The following is an 18741-nucleotide window of genomic DNA, read 5'->3' as shown; positions in this document are numbered from 1 at the left end:
CCATTGAAAAAACCCACTCAAAGGAAAAAATTTCCATATGTGATTTTGTTCTCTCCTTTACTGCCCAGCTAACTAGGTAGGAAAAGACCAGCCTCCATGGGGTGATGTGGGTGTCACTGGGGCGGAGAGGACAATTCCTTTCCCCAACAGCCAAGAAGCCAAGCAAAGTACAGCTCACTCCCCCTCACAGACAGAATACAGGAGGTTCCCATAGAACCATTTGCTGATCAAATAACTAGGAAGAGCATCTTGACGCTCTTAGGAGTAGCTGCCTTGTTTTCTGGCCTCTCTGTTCCACCTGCTATTCTGCACTTGATCAATCAACACTGCAGAGGCAGGAAGTCAGCTCAATTATCTTCACTTAACACATTACGAAGTGAGGCTGAGGAAGATCAACGATTTGCCCAAAGTCCCACGGTAACAAGTGGCCACTCCAGGATTCTACCCCGCCTCTCCTGACTTGGGAAGCCCACGTTCCCTTCCTGCATCACAAGCCACCGCCCAGGCTGCACCAGGTCCCAAGCGCTCACCCCACCCACCACTCACCCCACCTACCACTCACCCCACGGCTCGCCTCACTGCTCCGCCCGCTGGAGCCTGGAAGGGCTCTTTCCCTGCCAGCCCCCCCCCATCCACAGCACACAAAGAGGGGACCGCTCACCCAACTGTCCTAGCTTGCAGAAAATAGAAGAGGCTGCCCTCTGAGGACATGCACCACTGATGCTTTAACTTTTCCAACCTGAGAAGAATACTTTTCATCACAGAGAACGCTCCAGTTTCTCCATGAGGCATCTGGCTTAGTGATGGTAACAGTAAGACCATTTAGTGGCCTACAGTGCAGGAATCAATCCAGCACTCAACTTCCCTCGTGAGAAGATGGGTCATCATCACATGAAGGCTCCTCTGCCTTCCCCCAAAATCAATGCCAAAGATTGTAAGTGCTAATACCCGGAGGGGAACTCCTCTGATGTGAGCCTCCTACCCTCTCCCCGAGGAAGGCCGGCCCTCGGTTTGTCCTCACACAGGACCACCAGGAGGTCAGGGAGAGCCTGCCCCCTGCAGCTCCGTCCCACCAAGTCAGAGACTAGCCCTAACAGTACTTGCATATCCAGACCCCAGGCTCAGCCCCTCCCCCACCATCCTAGAACTCACATTCTGGCAGGGCCACTGCAATCTCCCCCGATCCTGGCCCTGGCCGGGGAGACCCCAAGTGCAGATGAGCTCATGAGATGGACAGAGAGCCACCAAAGTCATGACGGAGAGAAGTGATGGTAGCGATGCTGGGGACCCCTTCCCACCCCTCCTGTCCCCAATGCCTTGCCCGCCCCCTCGCTGCGTCCGTCAGCCAGACAACGCTGGGAGCTCTACTAGATATAAAAACAAACGGCAACACTTACTCAAAATTAGCTCTGACATGGTGGCAAGGATCCGTGGTGCACAAGCTGAGCTTTAATTCAGGGAGAGAAGAAAAGCCCTGGACGACCAGGGTCAGTGCACTAAGTGCAGAACCCGCTCGCTGTTTCCTGAACATGAAGCTTTGTTCACGGCCCACCCCTGAGGGACTCGAACAGAATCAAATAAACTGATGCAACCTTTCCTGAAGGGAGTCAGAGATGCGAACTCAGATTATTCCCAGGAAAACACCAGCCACCAGCGGGGAGCAGGCTTCCAAGGGGAAGCCTTCCTGCTGGGGATACCCAGAATAACACAAGTCTATGAACCGTATTTCCTTCCAGCCCAGCGTGCCAGCCTGGGTCTGTCCTCCCAGGACCAGGGCGCGGAGCCCCTGCGCGCAGAGAACAGACGCAGCCGCCGCCGTCGGCTTTGGGGAAGGACGGACCTGCTGCAGCGATAATGGGTCTAATGGGACCGTGTTCTCTTACGGACGTAAAACTCTTTGGTCACTTGAGAATCATTAGTATAGGATTACAGCACCAAAAATAATACAACGCACTCTGTCCAACCACTATTTTCCTCATTCACAAGTTAGCACCATCCTCGGACGCATCCGAAGCCGTGCACGAATTTCCTGACATTCCAGAAGGAAGCAGGTCCAAGTTCTGCAGGGCTACATAAGGCCGAGTCTCCTCTCCTCTCCTGGCCAGATCATCCCCCTGCCCCCGCCCCTGAGCAAAGACGAAGGGAGGGGCTGGGGTGCTTTCTCGGGGTCCCCCACTGGCTATGCACCTGCAGCACCATGACCACATCAGGTTTCTCCCACTGGAAACTGAGGGTCTCCTCAACCTCCCCCCCACACCCACTTCTCAACGTCCCTCCAGGCTTTCCTTTCCTCCTGGCGCTCATCACTGTCTTGTTTACCTTACTTATCTCGTGGATTCAGTCCCCACCCCAGAATGTCCTCTCCCTGAGGGCAGCTATCTCCATATGCTTTGCTCACTGCTGTACCCGGAGCTCCCACAACAGCACTCGTTGGGGAAACACACTCCATGAGAGCAGGTCAGCACAATCAGACACTCCACAGCTCCTTGCCGGAGGGGGGGAAAGCTGGGATATCTGTGCAAAAAGAACTACTTCCTCTATTATCTGAGGACCTCCCTTAGTAACAGGGAGAATCTTTTTTTTTTTTTAAAGATTTTATTTATTTATTTGACAGAGAGAGAGACAGCGAGAGAGGGAACACAAGCAGGGGGAGTGAGAGAGGGAGAAGCAGACTCACTGCTGAGCAGGGAGCCCGATGCGGGCTCGATCCCAGGACCCTGGGATCGTGACCTGAACCGAAGGCAGACGCTTAATGACTGAGCCACCCAGGCGCCCCCTTTTTTTTTTAATATTTTATTTATTTATTTGACAGAGAGAGACAGCGAGAGAGGGAACACAAGCAGGGGGAGTGGGAGAGGGAGAAGCAGGCTTCCCACCGAGCAGGGAGCCCGATGCGGCGCTCGATCCCAGGACCCTGGGATCACAACCCGAGCCAAAGGCAGAAGCCTAAAACCAGGCGCCCCATAAAGGGGGAGTCTTACACCCGTGGAACATCAACTATCTGGTAGAACGTTCGACGTTACACCTGGTATAATGTGCGCTACGTGGAAAGTCAATATTTGCTGAGTGGATGGCGCAGTAACTACTCGCAATTAAGTGTGATTTTCTCTACAGTGAAATAAAAACACTCATTCTGGCCCAATAAATTAATGTGAAAATTGCCCACAGGACCATGGTGTGAACATGCAGAAAATGTGCCAGGCTTCTCTTCCTGGGAACCAGGGCGCTGGCTCTCGGCCTCAGCTCTGCCCTCAGCCAGCTCCGTGACCCTGGCAGATCTCAAGTGCTCGGCGCCCCAGTGTACGCACATAGAAAATGATAGGGTTCATTTTCCACCTGTAAAAATCAACTGCACATTTTCTAAATTATAATAACTTGGTTAGAGTTAAGGAGAAACCAATCAATTTGCATCGCAAGTGCAACGAGAGGCCCTTTGGAGGGGCAACAGGCAATATTCACCGACGCCCTTAACCAGTGTTTAAATCCTTTGAATTCATCATAGAATCAAAAACATCAGGGGCACGGAAATGTCTGTTACAGTATTTCCTGGAACATGATTAAGCTTAAAGTGCATAAATGTAACCAGCAGGGGCAGAAGAATGGAAAAGTGCGGGCGCACAGCTGAAGGTCAAAATGATACAGCACATTTAAAAGAGTTTTTCGTCAAAATCTACAAACCTTTACCTACGTTGACCCATTGACCCAGAAACCCCACTTCTGGGCATGGGAGCAGTATATAAAGTTAGTCACGGCAGTCCTGTTCGAAACACCAAAAGATGAAAAACAATCCAAGTTGGACACCGGTGAAATAAGCCGTGGGACATCCAGACTGTGGACACCGGGAGCTGCGGACAGTGCAGAGGGCTTCCTACGCATGAAAATGGAAAGGTATGCAAGACACATTAAAAAAAACCCAAGTATACAGCGGTACGTATTATGCCCTGAGCCCTGCATGAGCGTCATGTATAAAGAAACAGTGGATGAATACCCTAGATCCTAATTAAAACACACTCCGAATAGGGCGGGCAAGGCTTGAGGTTGGAAAGAACGGCCAGGCACAGAGGCAAAGAGAACTTCCCAATATTTACATTTAAATAAATCCGCTTGCAAACCATTTGGACATCCCTATTTTAAAATCACAATGTTTTGTGCTTCCTTCAGCAACACATATATTAAGATTACAATATTCTAATAAAATGAATTTAAATGTCATATTCATGATAGTTTAGGATAAAGAAAGGGTCTCTCTTCCGGTCTTCATTCAGTCAAGGGATAGTGTGTTCACTCGACACGCCTACTTAAAGTTAGGAAACGTACGTCACTATTATATAAATTGGGAGAAAAGTTCCAAATGGTATTTAATAGCATTTTTCTTCTCTGAGCTTGCTCAGAGTTCCAAAAATGTCAGTGTATCTCCGCTCTCCTACATGTCTTTTCTGAATTTAAGATCTGACATTTATTTCATCGTCAAGAGGTTCAACATCCTCCGATGGGCTGCCTGTCAGAGCTGAGATTTTGGATGAGCACTTGTCAGCTCAAGGAGAAAGGCTTTCACAGTGCAGGGCTTTGGGGGAGAGTTTTTGGTTTTCCCACAAGGTAAAAAAAGAAAAGCGACATTAATTCAAATAAGAATTAAGAAATAATAGTAACAGCTACTGTTTATCGAGAACTCCTCGGCCACCGGCCCTCGGCCGGCATCTGGCAGAGGGGCCCGGGCACAGGGAGGCCCGCCATGGAGACGGGTCCCGTCCCCCTCTCTTACCCACAGGCTCTCTCGTCTGAAACGAAACGAGACTGTGGGAAGCCGCAGGTGTCAGGAGGGAGCGACACCCCTGGCCACGTGCAGAACCACGCTTCAAACGCATCCCAACAACACTCCTGGAGAAGAGGTGTGAGTGAGTTTCCCCCTCTCTTTCTACAGGTTAGGATCGGAGAGGGAGCTGGTAAACGAGCAATCTGTGACCCACCGGTGAGCACTAACCATGGCCCAAGAAACAATGTGACCCAGTCCTAATTCCTGCATCCTTCCTCCCGCTGCTGAACAGCGCGCTCCCCTAAAGCCCAGGAGAGGTGCAGAGCATCGGCCGGCAAATTTTATCCATGAAGGTCAGACAGCAAGTATTTTGGGTTTTGAGGACCACACAGCCTCTGTGGCAATGACCGGACTCTGCTGCCGGAGCCCCAAGGCCGCCAGGCACAGCTCCTAACTTGCCGGGCCAACCTTCCCCCTTCTCTACACAGTTAACTCGTGTAACAAAGTTTTTTGCCCCTAAAATTTCATGTCCACTCCAAAATGCCTGAGCCTGCTGTGAAGACATGTCACAACCTCATCCTCAGCCCCCGCACCACCCTCGTGGCCTCACGTTGGACCCAGTCTGCATCGAGAAAGAACGTTCTATTTTGGCCACACGCTCTAGTGCTGATTGCCTGAACAAGTTCTGGACCTGCCCACACACGGCCTTCGCTGGTGCCGTGCCCACGGCGCAAACGTCCACCCCTGTCCTTCTCCACCTAGTGAATCTGTGTCTCTCCCTCACAAGCCTGCTGGGGGCATCTCCCAAGGCCCCCACAGACAAGCATGAGGAACCCCTGTGAATCTCACGGGCCCCGTGTCCGAGGCACCTCACCCACAACTTACCTCCACAGTAAGCTTACAAGAGTCTCAGGGTCAAAGCCATGTCACCTGGCCTCATGCTCCTGACTCTTCGTACCTTTTGTTCCGCGGGTTTGATGACAACATGGGGGCCTCCCCTCAGAGGGGCCTAGGACGTGCCACAGAAGGAGCCCAGCCAGTCTGTGGTTAAACAGGGAATGTAATTCTGATAAAAGATCCTCAGTCGCTTTTACCCAAGGAGCATAAGACACCACACAAGCCTCACACAGACAACGTCCTTCGCGGAAGGTGTGTGGTCTCCGGGATCAGAGGCCCCTGGGTTCGTTACCGTGTCAGCCACGTACTGTGGCAAGTCCCATAAGGCTCATGGTCCCTGCGGCGCCATCCTGAGCCACACGGCACATGCTGCTCCACTTAACCCTGTCACCGGCTGTGAAGGACACACCCATATCCCCACTTTAAAGATAAGAAGACTGAGACGTCAAAGTCCCCCAAAGTCTCCCGTGTTAAATATCGGAGCTCAGCATCACCAAGGTAATGCTCATCTCACAGCTCCAACCATAACTCACGGCCTCGTGGGCGCCGCTGGAGACGGCGTCTGCTCGTCGCTGATCATTCAACGTGTGCTTTTGGGATTATTCTGCCCCCGTTGGTAGAAGGTGAGCACTGTCTGGCCAAGGTGAGCTGGAGAACTGATCTCACTACCACTGTCCTGCCTGATCACCTGCCTTACCTGCGCAGGCCTCTACAAAACGTTTCCTCTGGAAGTTTCAGCCAGGACACAGCCCGAGGATGGGACCGCCGAGCTTGGGCTCAGCAGCGTGCACAGGGAGGACACACCCCAGAGACACAGCTGTCTGCCTTGTCAGCCGCAGTCACAAGAAACACCTGCAGCAAGCAGCCAATCCCTCAGGTAGGAGTGTTCAGAAGCCAGAGGGACCAGGAAGCGGGGGACCTAGAAAGAGAAAGGGTGCCAACAGGAGTCTAACCCCACTTCTCCACTCCAAAAAATCGCTATTAGCCCATAGAAGAAACCACCTGGGGCTGCTTCCACTCAGCCCAACCCACTCGAAAAATTCTTCTAAAGGTAAAAATAAGTTACAAGCATATGAAGACGTGTAGTTTAAGAAGATGAATGGGGCTGAACACCAGAAGTTATATAATATCCTTGCTGTAGGTTGGGGGAAAGTTCTCTCCCAAAGTTTGACAAAGGAGCAAAGGGGCATGACAGCATTTCAGACTGTCACTCAATCTGCAGAACCCTCATGCAAATGAGCCAGCATGTGCCCACAACCCCTGCCTGGGACCAGGAGGAAGGGGAGGCAGAGGAGGAGGGGGGCCAGTTAAAATGAGAGTCTGCTCAGGGGTACACTGTTGCTCAGGCTTCCAGGGAAGCAGGTGGGCTTCGCTGGCTCCAGCCTGGTTGGCTTTTACTCGTACGAGGCGGTGGGCATGGATCAGAGAGCCATCCCTCCCAGGACACCACTCGTGAACCAGGCTGACATCCCCCGACCCCTTTGCACACCGGCAAGAAAAGACCAGAAAGAAAACTGCATTCAGTTCAAAAGCAGCAAAGCAGGAAGCTAGAAATAGCTCTTCTGTACTCTCTTCACTTGCAGTAGGAAAACATTCAAGGCCTCACTTCAAAGGTGGAGGTGCAGGTGCAGGTTAGAGAATTGGGAGTTGAATCCATGCCAAAAATACAGTAAAAGAGCGAGGGAGAGCCTTGGGAATCCTATTGTACAAGCCCTCGTTCTCTACATCACTCAGAAACAAGTGACTTCCACCAGCACGGAGCCGAGCGGCAGAATCAAACCAGGAGACAGGACTCCTAATTCCCAGATCATCGGAGTTGCCGGGCCACCCCACTAAGATCCCAGGGCTGCCTGCACTTATTCTAAAGATTAACTGGTGGCCCATTCCACATGGCTGAAATGCTGGGCAGAGTGAAGGGTCAGGGAAAACATGCCGTCATCCTGAAACCATCTTGTCCTCAGCCAGACCCCACCTAAGAACCCCATTTATTTTTCAGTCTTAACCATCCCATCACAAAAGCTGCTCCGTTGTTTATTTTGCGACATTCAGGATCCTTTGGGTACGTACACTGAACAAGATCAGGATTATCCCGTATGCCAGACGGGCCTGTCATCAGGGCCCTCCCCAACCCCTGCAGATCTCAGGGTGCCAAAGAAATCAGGCCCACTCGAGAAATCAGACAACTGAAGGCCACACCTCACAGACTCTTGGACATCGAGGGAACGGAGAGAACACCCATCTGCACAGCCATCCCAGAGGTCCCAAGTAACTTCCGGGCTGGGGCCAACCTCAAGCCAGCTGGAGCTTCCAGAACAAGGACAACACAAAGGGGTGGCAGGAAACCAGCAGACAACAATGAAGTAAAATAAAATGATGATCAGTGCTTCTGATTTTCTACACTCACCCGATATTCTACAAGGTGCGTGCTCTCCTTCGTAATAAAACAGACAAAAAAATGTGGCAATGAAAAAAGACATGTTTAGGAAAATAAGGTAGAGCCAGGAGTGATTTCTGTGCACAAAATTCACATCCTCGAGGTTTGTTTGCTTTCTTTAAGAAACATTTTTGTGCACTCAGTTTTGTGCAGGCCATGGCTTTGGGGGCATAAATGTAGCTCAAAACCTCCAACAGGGATGAGGTCCTGGGAGGAAGGACAGGAAGCACCAGGCCAGCTGAGAGGTCACAGCAGGAAACATTGTACAGAAAGAAGGCTCAGGCCACCCGCTTCCCAGGTCTGGTGGCCGAGTGCCGACCCTGGCACCACATGACCTGGGTCTCACAGGCCTGCAACCCCTGCTCTCCAGGGGAACTTGGGCGAGTCACTGAACCAAGCTGGGCCTCAGTTTCCACATCTACAAACGGAGGGCGACACCTGTGGTTTGTGAGGGCTGCCGGAACCAAGGACTGCAGACCGAGTGGCGCACACAACGATTACTGTCGGCAGTTCTGGGGGCTGAGTCTGAGATCAGGTGTCCCAGGGCTGGTTCCTTCAGAGGCTCCGAGGGACACTCTGTTCCAGGCCTCTCTCCCCCCTGGCTTGCAGGTGGCTGTCTTCCTCCTGTGTCCCTTCCCACCGTCTTTCCTTTTGATGTGTCTGTCTCCAAATTTCCCCTTCTCATGAGGACACCTGTGAGCTGGTGCATGGCCCACCCCGGTGACCTCATTTCTACCGGATTCCCTCTGGAAAGGCCCGGTCTCCACATAACAGCACATTCTGAGGTCCTGGGGACAGGACTCAGCACGTGAATTTGGGGACACACAGCCCACAGCAGTGCTCAGGGCCATCGTGAGGACCAGACACACGAACAGATGTGACACGCTGCTAACAGGGCCAGAACTCGGTCAGTGCTCCGCAGGGAAGGAGGACAGTTGCCGTGGTCGTGACCACTGGTGCTCCCTCGCGGATGACGAGCTGTCATCACGGCCAGAGCCAGGGACCAGCAGGCAGGAGACCCAAGGCACCTGAGGCCACCTGCCATGGTGTCCCTGAACCTGGGATGTCATCTGACAGCCAGGCCTAAGCCGCATTCTGCCAACCTCACGGCGTCCCTGCTGGGGAATGGAAGACGCTCGGGGGACACGGCGTGGCGGTCACCGCCCGCTCTGATGTTTGAGGAGGGTGATTCTCAGAGGCGTTGGCAGGGGTCCTACCGGGTCCAAAAGTGAATCCTTTAACCTGAAGAAGAGTTACTTTGCTTCTCCCTAGACACTGTGGCTCAACTGATTTGTAAAAAACAAATTTACAGGTAATTCTGGCTGCTATTTTGTATGGCTGGACAAAATGACCAAGTCGTCAGGTGGGTCTGTCCCCTGTGAGGAGACCAGGCCGGCCCTGCGGAGCAGAGGGGCTCCTCCACCCCAGAAGTCCTGCTGGGAAGCCTGGGGTCTCATTACTGCCAGGGCCACAGGCCACGCTGTAATTACTGGACCAGTGTGCCATGTTCCCAGAATAAATCCTTGGTTTGCCCTGGCCAAGGAGGTGACTAGCAATGGGCGAAGCGGGATACTGCCAACCAGAAGTTTGTTCTGGCATTAATTCGACCTGCCTGCCTTCTGTGCCCTAAATGTTCATTGTTCTCCTCCTTCAACCAAAATAAAATGCAATGTCCTTTGCCAACATATTTTAACTCGTGAGTCATCCCAGAGGATATTCTCATTGTGTAGTTTCTAATGCAAATAAGGAAAGCCAGACGGGTTCTAGAACATATATCCAGAGCGGCTCAAGAGAAGACACTTGAGGAAGGGATCCAGGCAGGACTGGGCGGGCTGGCCCCCGCCGCTATCGCCGCTGCTGTCGGCCCAGGCCCTGCTATCTTAGCCTCACACCGTGCCAGGCGACAGCACCCTGCTGTCCCCTCAAGTTCCAGGTCACAGCTGCCGGGCCCCGGGGAGCAGCTGTGGCAGAGCATGGAGGGCCCACATTTAAAAGTGGCGAACAACAATCCCAGAACGTATTCCACTCCACGTGTGAACTGCTAGGAGCCTCGGGTCGTGGAGCAAACAACGCACCATCGGGGAGTCCCAGGAGGGCTGGGGACTGGGGCCGTGTCTGAGGACGCAGGGACGGAGGGGCCCCCAAATGCCCTGTGGATGGCTACAAAACTCATGACCCCGTTAGCGGAAGCCAAGCAGGAACTCAAGGGTCGATCTGGGAAAAGGGGCTGGTGCAGGGTAGACACACGCACGTGCAAGAACAGAGGGCTCCCGGGTGCCAACGCCCCGGAGGTGGGACCACAGGGCTCGAAGCAGGGAACCGGGCCTTGCGCCCATCGGGGATCAGGGCAGGCGCGGAACCCGGGCGCTCGCCCAACCGCGGGCTCCCTCTGAGACCTGCGCACACAACGCCCCCCGCGGTTCTTACTCTACTGAACAAAGGAGCTTCTTCAGACCACCCGGACCCGCTTCCAAAGCACTATGCACTGCGCTGCAGAAAGCCGGGGGAGGAGGCCCTCGCAGAAAAGGCATCGAGCTAATATTAACCTCTACCTTAAAATGTTCTTTTTATAATAGGCTGTTAGGGATATTTTGGTGATTGGGGATTTCGACAGTGGCAATTTGTCCTTCTCCCAAAACAAACCTCAAAGCACAGGCTTGCAGGTTCTGGGAAGGCCAGAGCCGCTCCTACCGACCAGACGGTCCCGTCTGTGTCTCTGCTGTTTTGGTCTCTGCATCCTGGGAAGACAACATCCACCATGTGGGGAATGAGCCCAACGTTAAAATCTTCCAGAGCCGCCCGGGCCAATGTGTCCCGATGAGACTCACAGGCTCGACCAAATCACCTCTTTTCTTACTAAATATAGGGCTTAAGAAACAAGACAAATGCAGGGCCTCACAGGATGGGGCACACAATGGCTTGCTGAGTGAATGCCTTCTCTCGGACTGAATGTGTGATTGTGGGGTTTGGGGTGTTTTCCTCTTTCTTTGTTTCTTTTTAAATAACACTAAACTTTTAACTCTCTCAAAACTAAAATGGACATCCTGTTTAAAAATGGGAAACAACAGGGCGCCTGGGTGGCTCAGTCGTTAAGCGTCTGCCGTCAGCTCAGGTCATGATCCCAGGGTCCTGGGATCGAGCCCCGCATCGGGCTCCCCGCTCGGCGGGAAGCCTGCTTCTCCCTCTCCCACTCCCCCTGCTTGTGTTCCCGCTCTCGCTGTGTCTCTCTCTGTCAAATAAATAAATAAAATCTTTAACAACAACAAAAAAAAAATGGGAAACAATAAATGAAAACCCCAGTGAAGCTATACTGGTTATGAAAACAGAGATTTCCTTTTAGTATTACAAAATTAATTACCAAAAAAAAAAAAAATGCTGTGCTTATTTCGCTGTTTACCTAGAAATGACAGGGAAACGGCGTCATCTACGGAGTCCTGAGGACACAGTCCTGCACACTGCACCTCCAGGGAAGTCATATCCACATGCACTTGCTGTCTGCATGTGAAGTTTACACCCGCGTCCAAGAGTGTAAGAGGGTACCCAATCCCTCATAATGGTCCCCCAAACTCATCAAAGCCCTAAATATACAGACCTTTCTGTAACGGGGTAATTGAGAGAAAACACCCTCCCTGCAGGAGGGGGCTGGGGGCTGCCAACCCACTGACCTGACGTTTCCACCGGCCCGAGAGTGTGGCCTGCACCGAGCAGCTCAGCCTCCCGCCCCAGCCTCCAACACACCCCCTTGCAGCAACCAAGGACGCGTCCCATTTCCTCTCCTGGCCACATCACAAACCACCGTGTGTAGTGTTTTATGCTCCCTGTGATGCTCCACCCTGGTAGCGCCCGGCCCGCGGAGCCGAGCGAAGCTCTCGGCCACGCGCCACTCCCCAGGAAGCGCCCTGCAGAAGTAGCCGGGGGACTCCCGCATACGCGTGATCCAACTTCTACACCCCCTCTCCTCACACCCTCCTCGATCTCCCGCCACAAGACGAGGATTCCACGGAAGGAGAACTCAGACCGAGGGCGGTATGCTCTCTGGCTGTTGGTTTTGTTGTTCGTTCCTTTATATTTCTGCTCTTCCTGCAATGGTTTCCTCTTGTTGGGGCCCCAACGTTAGTCCTTCTCCAACTCTGCCTCGGAGCTGGTCATGGGGGCCAGTCGGTGAGTGAGGAGAACACGAGACTCGAGCAACTAGAGGGGCGGTTCTCAAATGCAAACCTCCCTACCGCATGCACACTGCGTGCCCCACATTTTCCTCTCGTGTGGGGCTGCTTGGGGGCAGAAACTATATTAAATTCATCTTAAAAACCCCAATCCCTCATCCAGCGACTGCACATGAAAGACATATAACCCAGAAACTCTGAGTTTTACCTCTAGATGTGTCTTAACCAGTGAGAAGTCTTCTCCTCTTTGATTAAAAAGGAAGGACAGAAGAAGAGAAGAAAGAAACACAGAAGAACGAGAGAAGGACAAAGGGAGGGAAGGAAGTTAAACTCCTTGGTTTATCTGAGCCCCTTCCCTTGTGTTCTTTCATTCTGTCATTCTGGATGGAGGCCCCCAGGGAGACGGCATCTACGTGGATCCACACATTCAATTATACAGATTCGTTCTGAGCAGGGAATGAAGCAAAACAAAGCGGTTTCTCGGAGGAGAACAAGATGCCAAGAAGTAGTTTAACACGTGACAAGGAATGTCTGGGAGCGGGGAGAGCGACATGGGTCCCCAGCTGAGCACGACAGAGCCAGCAGGCAGGATGCATCTGATCAGGGTGTGCTGCGTATTAACTCCGGGGCCCAACAAATACTGAGTGGAAGTTCTTTCATCTCCAAAACACACGGACATCTTTCAACCCAAAGACTCCTCGCTTGGCCAGTGAGGGTGAACATCTGCTAAAGCAAAAGTCAGGCTTGTATTCTGAAGTATTTAACATTCCTTCCATCTGGGAACTCTCGATGTTACCTTGCCCCCTTCTCTCCAGACCCCGGTGTGTCTCTGTGGAAGGTGTAGTTCAGAAAGAAATGTCCTCACACGTCTCAAACACAGAAACTGGATTTCAGGAGTCAATCTGCTTCTTCTGGACTTGTTAGTCTGATTCCAGTCTACGTACAACTTGTCCCCAGTCCTCTGCTTCCACGCGTGTAGGATGGTCCCCTTATCCATCCATCTTTTAAAATTACCATTATGTTGGGGCGCCTAGGTAGCTCAGTTGGTTCAGCTTTCAACTCTTGATTTCGGCTCAAATCACAATCTCAGGGTTGTGAGATCGAGCCCCACGTCGGGCTTGGCGCTGAGCATGGATCCCGCTTAGGATTCTCCCTCTCTATCTCCATCTGCCCCTCCCTGCTCTCTCTCCCTCTCTAAAAGTTATAATAATAATAATAATAATAACAATAATAATAAAATAAAGTAAAATCATGCTCATGTGGTCTCTCTTCCATGGCCAACCCTACCACAGTTCAAAGACCTCCAAAGGTTCAGCACGAGCCTCAGGATGGCACAAACCAGACGGAGAGCATGGGGTTGTCCAGTCGTGCACTGAAGACCTTCTGTGTGTGAGGGCCTGGGCTGGGCACCGGCTAAGGGCACCCCGCCTGAGGAAGCTTACACATAGTTGATAAAATAACCCACGCGCCCAGTTAACTACATAAAATAGAAAGAATAATATTTGACTGATTGCCCAGTAAGCGTTAGCTATTTAAGTTTACGATCATATTACTATAACTATCAGCACAGTCCAAAGGGATATACACGTGGATAAACACCCTGACTTTACAGATGAGGACACCGAGCCAGAAGGTTAGAGCTCACACAAAACGGGACACGTGTTTATAGTAAGTGATAGGGATTTCCAAATGCCAACAGACACGACTCGTCCGCCCTCCACCCCGCCATCGAGGGACAGCAGCTCCGGGAGGTGGCATTTCCAGAGGGTCTCATCAGGAGTGCCTCACGGAAGAGGGCCCCCGGGGATCGGGGCCTTACGGAGTCCCCCACGGCAAGATGGTCCACCAGAGTTCCCGTTTACTGAAATAAACGTTAACGGCGTCCTTGCTGTGCGTGTCTCATCTCTCCAAACACATTAGCATCTCTTTCAAGCCGGATCTACGCCTATCTCTGGATCCCCAAAAGCTGCACTCACAGAGCCTTGAACAAAGTCAGTGCTTAATACAGAACCTAAATGAACAGTCGGCATCCTGAGACAGACAACATACTTTTACAGGAGTCCAACCTCAAAAATAAAATAGCTCCAACCATCAGAAAATAATTTGTTCTTTCCCGGTCAGAACTGTGCTGCATATTATCGTTTTAACATCTGAGTACAGCTAAAGGAAGAAAGGGTAATCTGAATGCAAATCAAATGCCTACAAAGCAACCAACCTTTCTGTGATGTGATAGGGGCAGTAAGAAACCCATGAATTGATTTAACATGAGACGTCGGGAAAAAAAGCTATTTATTATTTCTCTTCCAACCACAGAAGTATCCTGTGTTTCTGCGTGTCATCCTTGCGAGAGGGCCATGCTGATCTTCTCTGTATGGGCCCAGATTTTTAGTATGTGTGCATTATCACATGTTTTAAAAAGAGAAAATACAACAAAAGACGTAAGACAAATGATAAGCCCACAAACCAAGAAAGACATCAAGGGGACCAGGGTTATTTCAAACAGCAAAGTAGCATGCATACACACACGCCCCGTCAATTGGCATTACACTGACCAATGACCTCACACAATCCCTTTGCTGCCAAGTTCAAAATAAGACGCAGGCCAGTTCTTCCTTCACCTGAAGGAAGTAAATAAAACCACTTGTCAACATGAATCCGGGAGCGGTGCCGGGACCCTGCGACAGTCTCCCGTGTGCACACACGGGGACCCCACGCGGGCTCGGTCATCACGGGCATGACCGCGCCCTGTGCAGAGGAGGAGGTTGGGAGCCAGAGAGAAGAAATGAATGCGCAGAACAAGCCGACGGCTCTTCTAACTTCCATCAACCTCTCTGCACTCCAGCATTTCTGAGTCATGACTGCTTTCTCTTCACTTGGCAGACCGGGTCAAGTTCCTTTAGTTGTGTATGTCGGCCATCACCTTTCAGAACACACGCCGGCCACTCTCATCGCCCTGATGAAGTAGCATCTAAGGACCCTGGGGGCCTCCCCCCACTTCACTGCTCCAACAAAAAAAGGCAGAGGTTCCCTTCCCGGCATGCCTTCCACGCATCAGAAGCAAACTTCTGCTAGGCTAAGTTTTTAAAAATAAGAACTTAAGCCAGACTAAGCATTGTTCTGGAAATGTCCGAGAGGCTCGACTCTGCTGTAAGGATTTCCTTCCAAAGGTACAAACGTCCACGCTGCACATCCTAGCCCATCCCGAGGGAGAAACAGAAGAAAATAAAATCAAAGGGTTTCAATGAGCAAAAACAAAAACAACGCACGGTTTATATTCCTCCTCCTGTGTTTCCAAGTAGTTTTCCATCGGCCTCCACGGTCGCAGAACAGCCTCCCAGATACCACAGACAATCTGTGCATTTCTAAAGAACAACTGATTCTTAGAATCCCAGAATGGGAGGGCTGGGGGGGGGGGGGGGCACTTAGGAAACAAAGGGTCACAGCAAGGAAGTGACACAGAGCTAACCTCGTGGGCCCCGCATGAGAGCAGGCGCTGAGGTCAGAGACGTGTGTCATGCCAAACCACTCGGGGTCCAAGGGGCCTGGGTACCCACTTGCTGCTCCAGCCACCTACAGTTCCCCAGAATGTGAGCAAGCAAATGGACCCAGAGTCTCTGTGTTCTTAACTATCAAACTACTTTGCAAATGTTCCCTGTCCCACCTCATCTCTCAATCCCTCTGCTTCCTTTCTACCTTGCCCCCCAGCCCCCTGGCAACCCCTAGGCAGTGCCCTGGAGAGCAGGCTGTGAAAGAGGCAAGGCTTCCCAGACCCAGAGACATGGGTGGGAGAGCTCCCTGGAGCTACAGGCCAGCTGGGATGCTTCTGACGGAGATCACCAGCCTCACCGGGAGCTGGGTCTGGGCCGCAACAGTGTCTTTTGCAGGATCCGGTTACCCTATCTCCCACGGGGAGTGGTGTGTGCTTGGGACAGGTCTAGGGTACTTGAGTGGGACCGTCACATGTCCTCCGACCTCAGGGACTAAGAGATTGGCCAGGCCAGCAGCCAGCTCTGCTGGGCAATGACCATGAGCCACACGTGGGCTCACTGAAAGCATCATTTAGGCGGCTAGCCATGGAGTCAAGGGAACACTCAGCTTGTATCCAAGGGCCTTCAGAAGGCCCCTGGCTCTCGGCCATGGTCTTCACAACCCACCCAGCAGCGCCCTGGACTCCTGACCCTGGTCATGACCCAGACGCTCTTCCCCACCCTCTCTCTCTCGAGGGTTTTGTGAGGGAACTGGCCTTTCACCAGCCAGAAGCTTCTGATTCACATGCTGAGCTGCATGGGCCACTTTCGAGGGGAGCATGGAAGACAGCAGGCCCGCACCGCCCTGTGAGGGGACCAAGGTGTGCGAAGGAAGCAGGCAGGATTGGGAGCCGGGCCAACGACATTACATATGGGTCAGCCACGGAACCAACCTGTGGTGCCGAGCATGACCTCTCTGGGTCTCCATTTCCTTCTGTCCAAAACAAGGTGGAAAGGCCAACCTCCTAGGTCACCTCGAGGAATCAAGCAGGTTACACGTGCGAAGTGCCCAACAGGGCCCGGACAGAGGAAACTTTTCCCTCACAAGTTACGGCTGTCGCAGTCATGAGCTCATCACAGAGCAGAAGGGGAGAGAGCTCTTAAACTTCTTCTCAAAGAAAAGACACCACTGTTCCCTAACAGTTAATTTAACGTGTCCCACGCTAACTGCAAGTACTTCTGAGACGCGGTCAGTGGGTGGGCTGCCTGTCCCTCCCCGCTGTAGGTGCAGACAAAATTCGCCCTTCTGAGCACACGGGTGAAAGCCACTACCCATGAGGGGACGCAGGCCGGGCGTCAGCTCCCCCGCGGCCTCGATTCCACGGGGCTCCTGGCACGTCTGAGCTAATGTCCACGGAGACCAAGCAGAGCTCATAAAAACGCTGCCCGTGACCCCTGGCGTGCGGCTGGAGGACAGGGAGAGCGCAGAGCCGGGCCCTGTGACGCCAGCAGGTGGCCGGCCTGGTGCGGGAGGGTCCGGCTGCACCACGCGGGCTCGGGGGAGCAGAGCACAGGGTTCTGAGTCCTCTACCCGAGCTCAGACCACACGCCCTAGCTGGTCTGCAAACAAAAGAGAAAGAAGACGTTCTGCCGCCAGAACAAAGCGTTCTGTAAGCCCGTGGCCTGCATGAGCGCTCAGGCCCCCGCGGTCTGAAGTACCCGGACGGTAGCCCCACAGCCACGCACAGGGTCTCGGTCTGGTGACGCCACCCACCTTGTCGGCCAAAAGGAGGGAGGCGAGGAACACGGAGCACATGTACTCCTCTGACTTCGGCGTTTTCAGGCACGTGCCACAGAGACAGCGAGAACCACCATGTGTGTCCCTGCCCACATTCCCAGGAACCACTGCCCGACCGGGAAGGACCCTTTGGGAAGTCCTTTATGGCCCCAGGGACACTCCCAGAAGGGTGGACAACGAGGCTGTGGCCTGTCACAGAAGAGCCACAGCAAAGTGCTCCAAACACGCCCCCACGTTCAGGAGAGAGTCGGCAGCGCGACGGCTGAAGGCGCGGGTCACGGCTGACTTCGGCAACTTCCCAGAGCACCTGCAGCTCCACCGACCAGGGGCCTCAGAAGGGGGTCTCACGGGTCACTTCCTCGAGGTGTATGCTGACAAGTCTACGCCCAGCTAGACCGTTTGGGTCCGGAACTTGCTCCTTAATACGCTGCCCTACTAAAACTCTTCTTTCTTTCCAAACCAGGTGACAGCTAAGGGGGTGGGGACAAAAGCAAGGAAGGCTTGTCCTCTCTTCTGTCTGGGCTGTCTCTGTCACAGCAGTTAGCAAGCCAGCCGGGTTTTGTCTTAAAACACCCCTTCGACTCTCTGGACCTCTGGCCAGTCTTTCGAGGGGAGCAGCAGGTCGGAGCAGTGGGGCTGTAAAGGGGTGGCCGGGGCGAGGCACAGCGGGACCGGGTTCCGGCACCCCACGGGAGGCGCACGTGACCACCTTCTGCAAGATGGCTGTGTGCTTCCATCTGTCACCTCCCAGAACAACGTGACGAGCCCTGCAGCGGTCCATGCGTTCCCTCCATCCTAACCGCCCACCTGAGTCTGTGATGGCCTCATGGGGCACAGCCTGGATCATCAGGCGGCCTCGGCTGCGGCCTCCAGAGAAGACGCTGAGAACCCAGTATAAGGCTGCTCAAAACACTGGGACTGGGCAGGACAGGGTGGGATCGAGATGCCCGCAGCACCTACAAGGTGGGGAAGGGGTACAGCACATAAGGACGTGTCTTCTACTTAAAGCCTTTGCAGAGCTGGGTCTCCGAATATACCCTTAGGTGTTCTCTAGGGTCTCAGAAGATGCCCAGGACCAGAAGCCCCACACAGTCCCAGTATTTAGAGATATGACAGTGTTACTTCATCCCATAAATACAAGTGCGCGAAGCTGCTCGGAAGAACACGGGGATCGACAGTGGCACCACCCCCTGCAGACTGTGCATCGGGCACGTGGAGCCAGGACCACC

At 52.9% G+C, this 18741-nt stretch overlaps 1 protein-coding gene and 1 pseudogene across 9 annotated transcripts in view; both read right to left on the bottom strand.

Annotated features, from left to right (window-relative positions):
• LOC118007349 (E3 ubiquitin-protein ligase RNF144A) overlaps positions 1-18741 on the bottom strand; it is a 184252-nt gene that overhangs the window by 124798 nt on the left and 40713 nt on the right. Inside the window, exon 1 of one of the 9 annotated variants that reach the window (XM_035000393.1) lies at positions 1398-1485. The exons of the other annotated variants lie outside the window; for them this stretch is intronic. Coding sequence (XP_034856284.1) covers positions 1398-1416 — 19 coding nt within the window. The 5' untranslated portion in view covers positions 1417-1485. Of the gene's footprint in view, positions 1-1397; positions 1486-18741 lie in introns of those variants that run through there. 9 annotated transcript variants of the gene reach the window in all.
• Positions 14559-14655, bottom strand: LOC118007365 (annotated as a pseudogene).

The sequence above is a fragment of the Mirounga leonina genome, unplaced genomic scaffold (genome assembly GCF_011800145.1).
Source record: "Mirounga leonina isolate KUSES-001 unplaced genomic scaffold, KU_Mleo_1.0 Mir_118, whole genome shotgun sequence".
Lineage (NCBI taxonomy): Eukaryota > Metazoa > Chordata > Mammalia > Carnivora > Phocidae > Mirounga > Mirounga leonina.
This window is presented reverse-complemented; position numbering and strand designations above follow the sequence as displayed.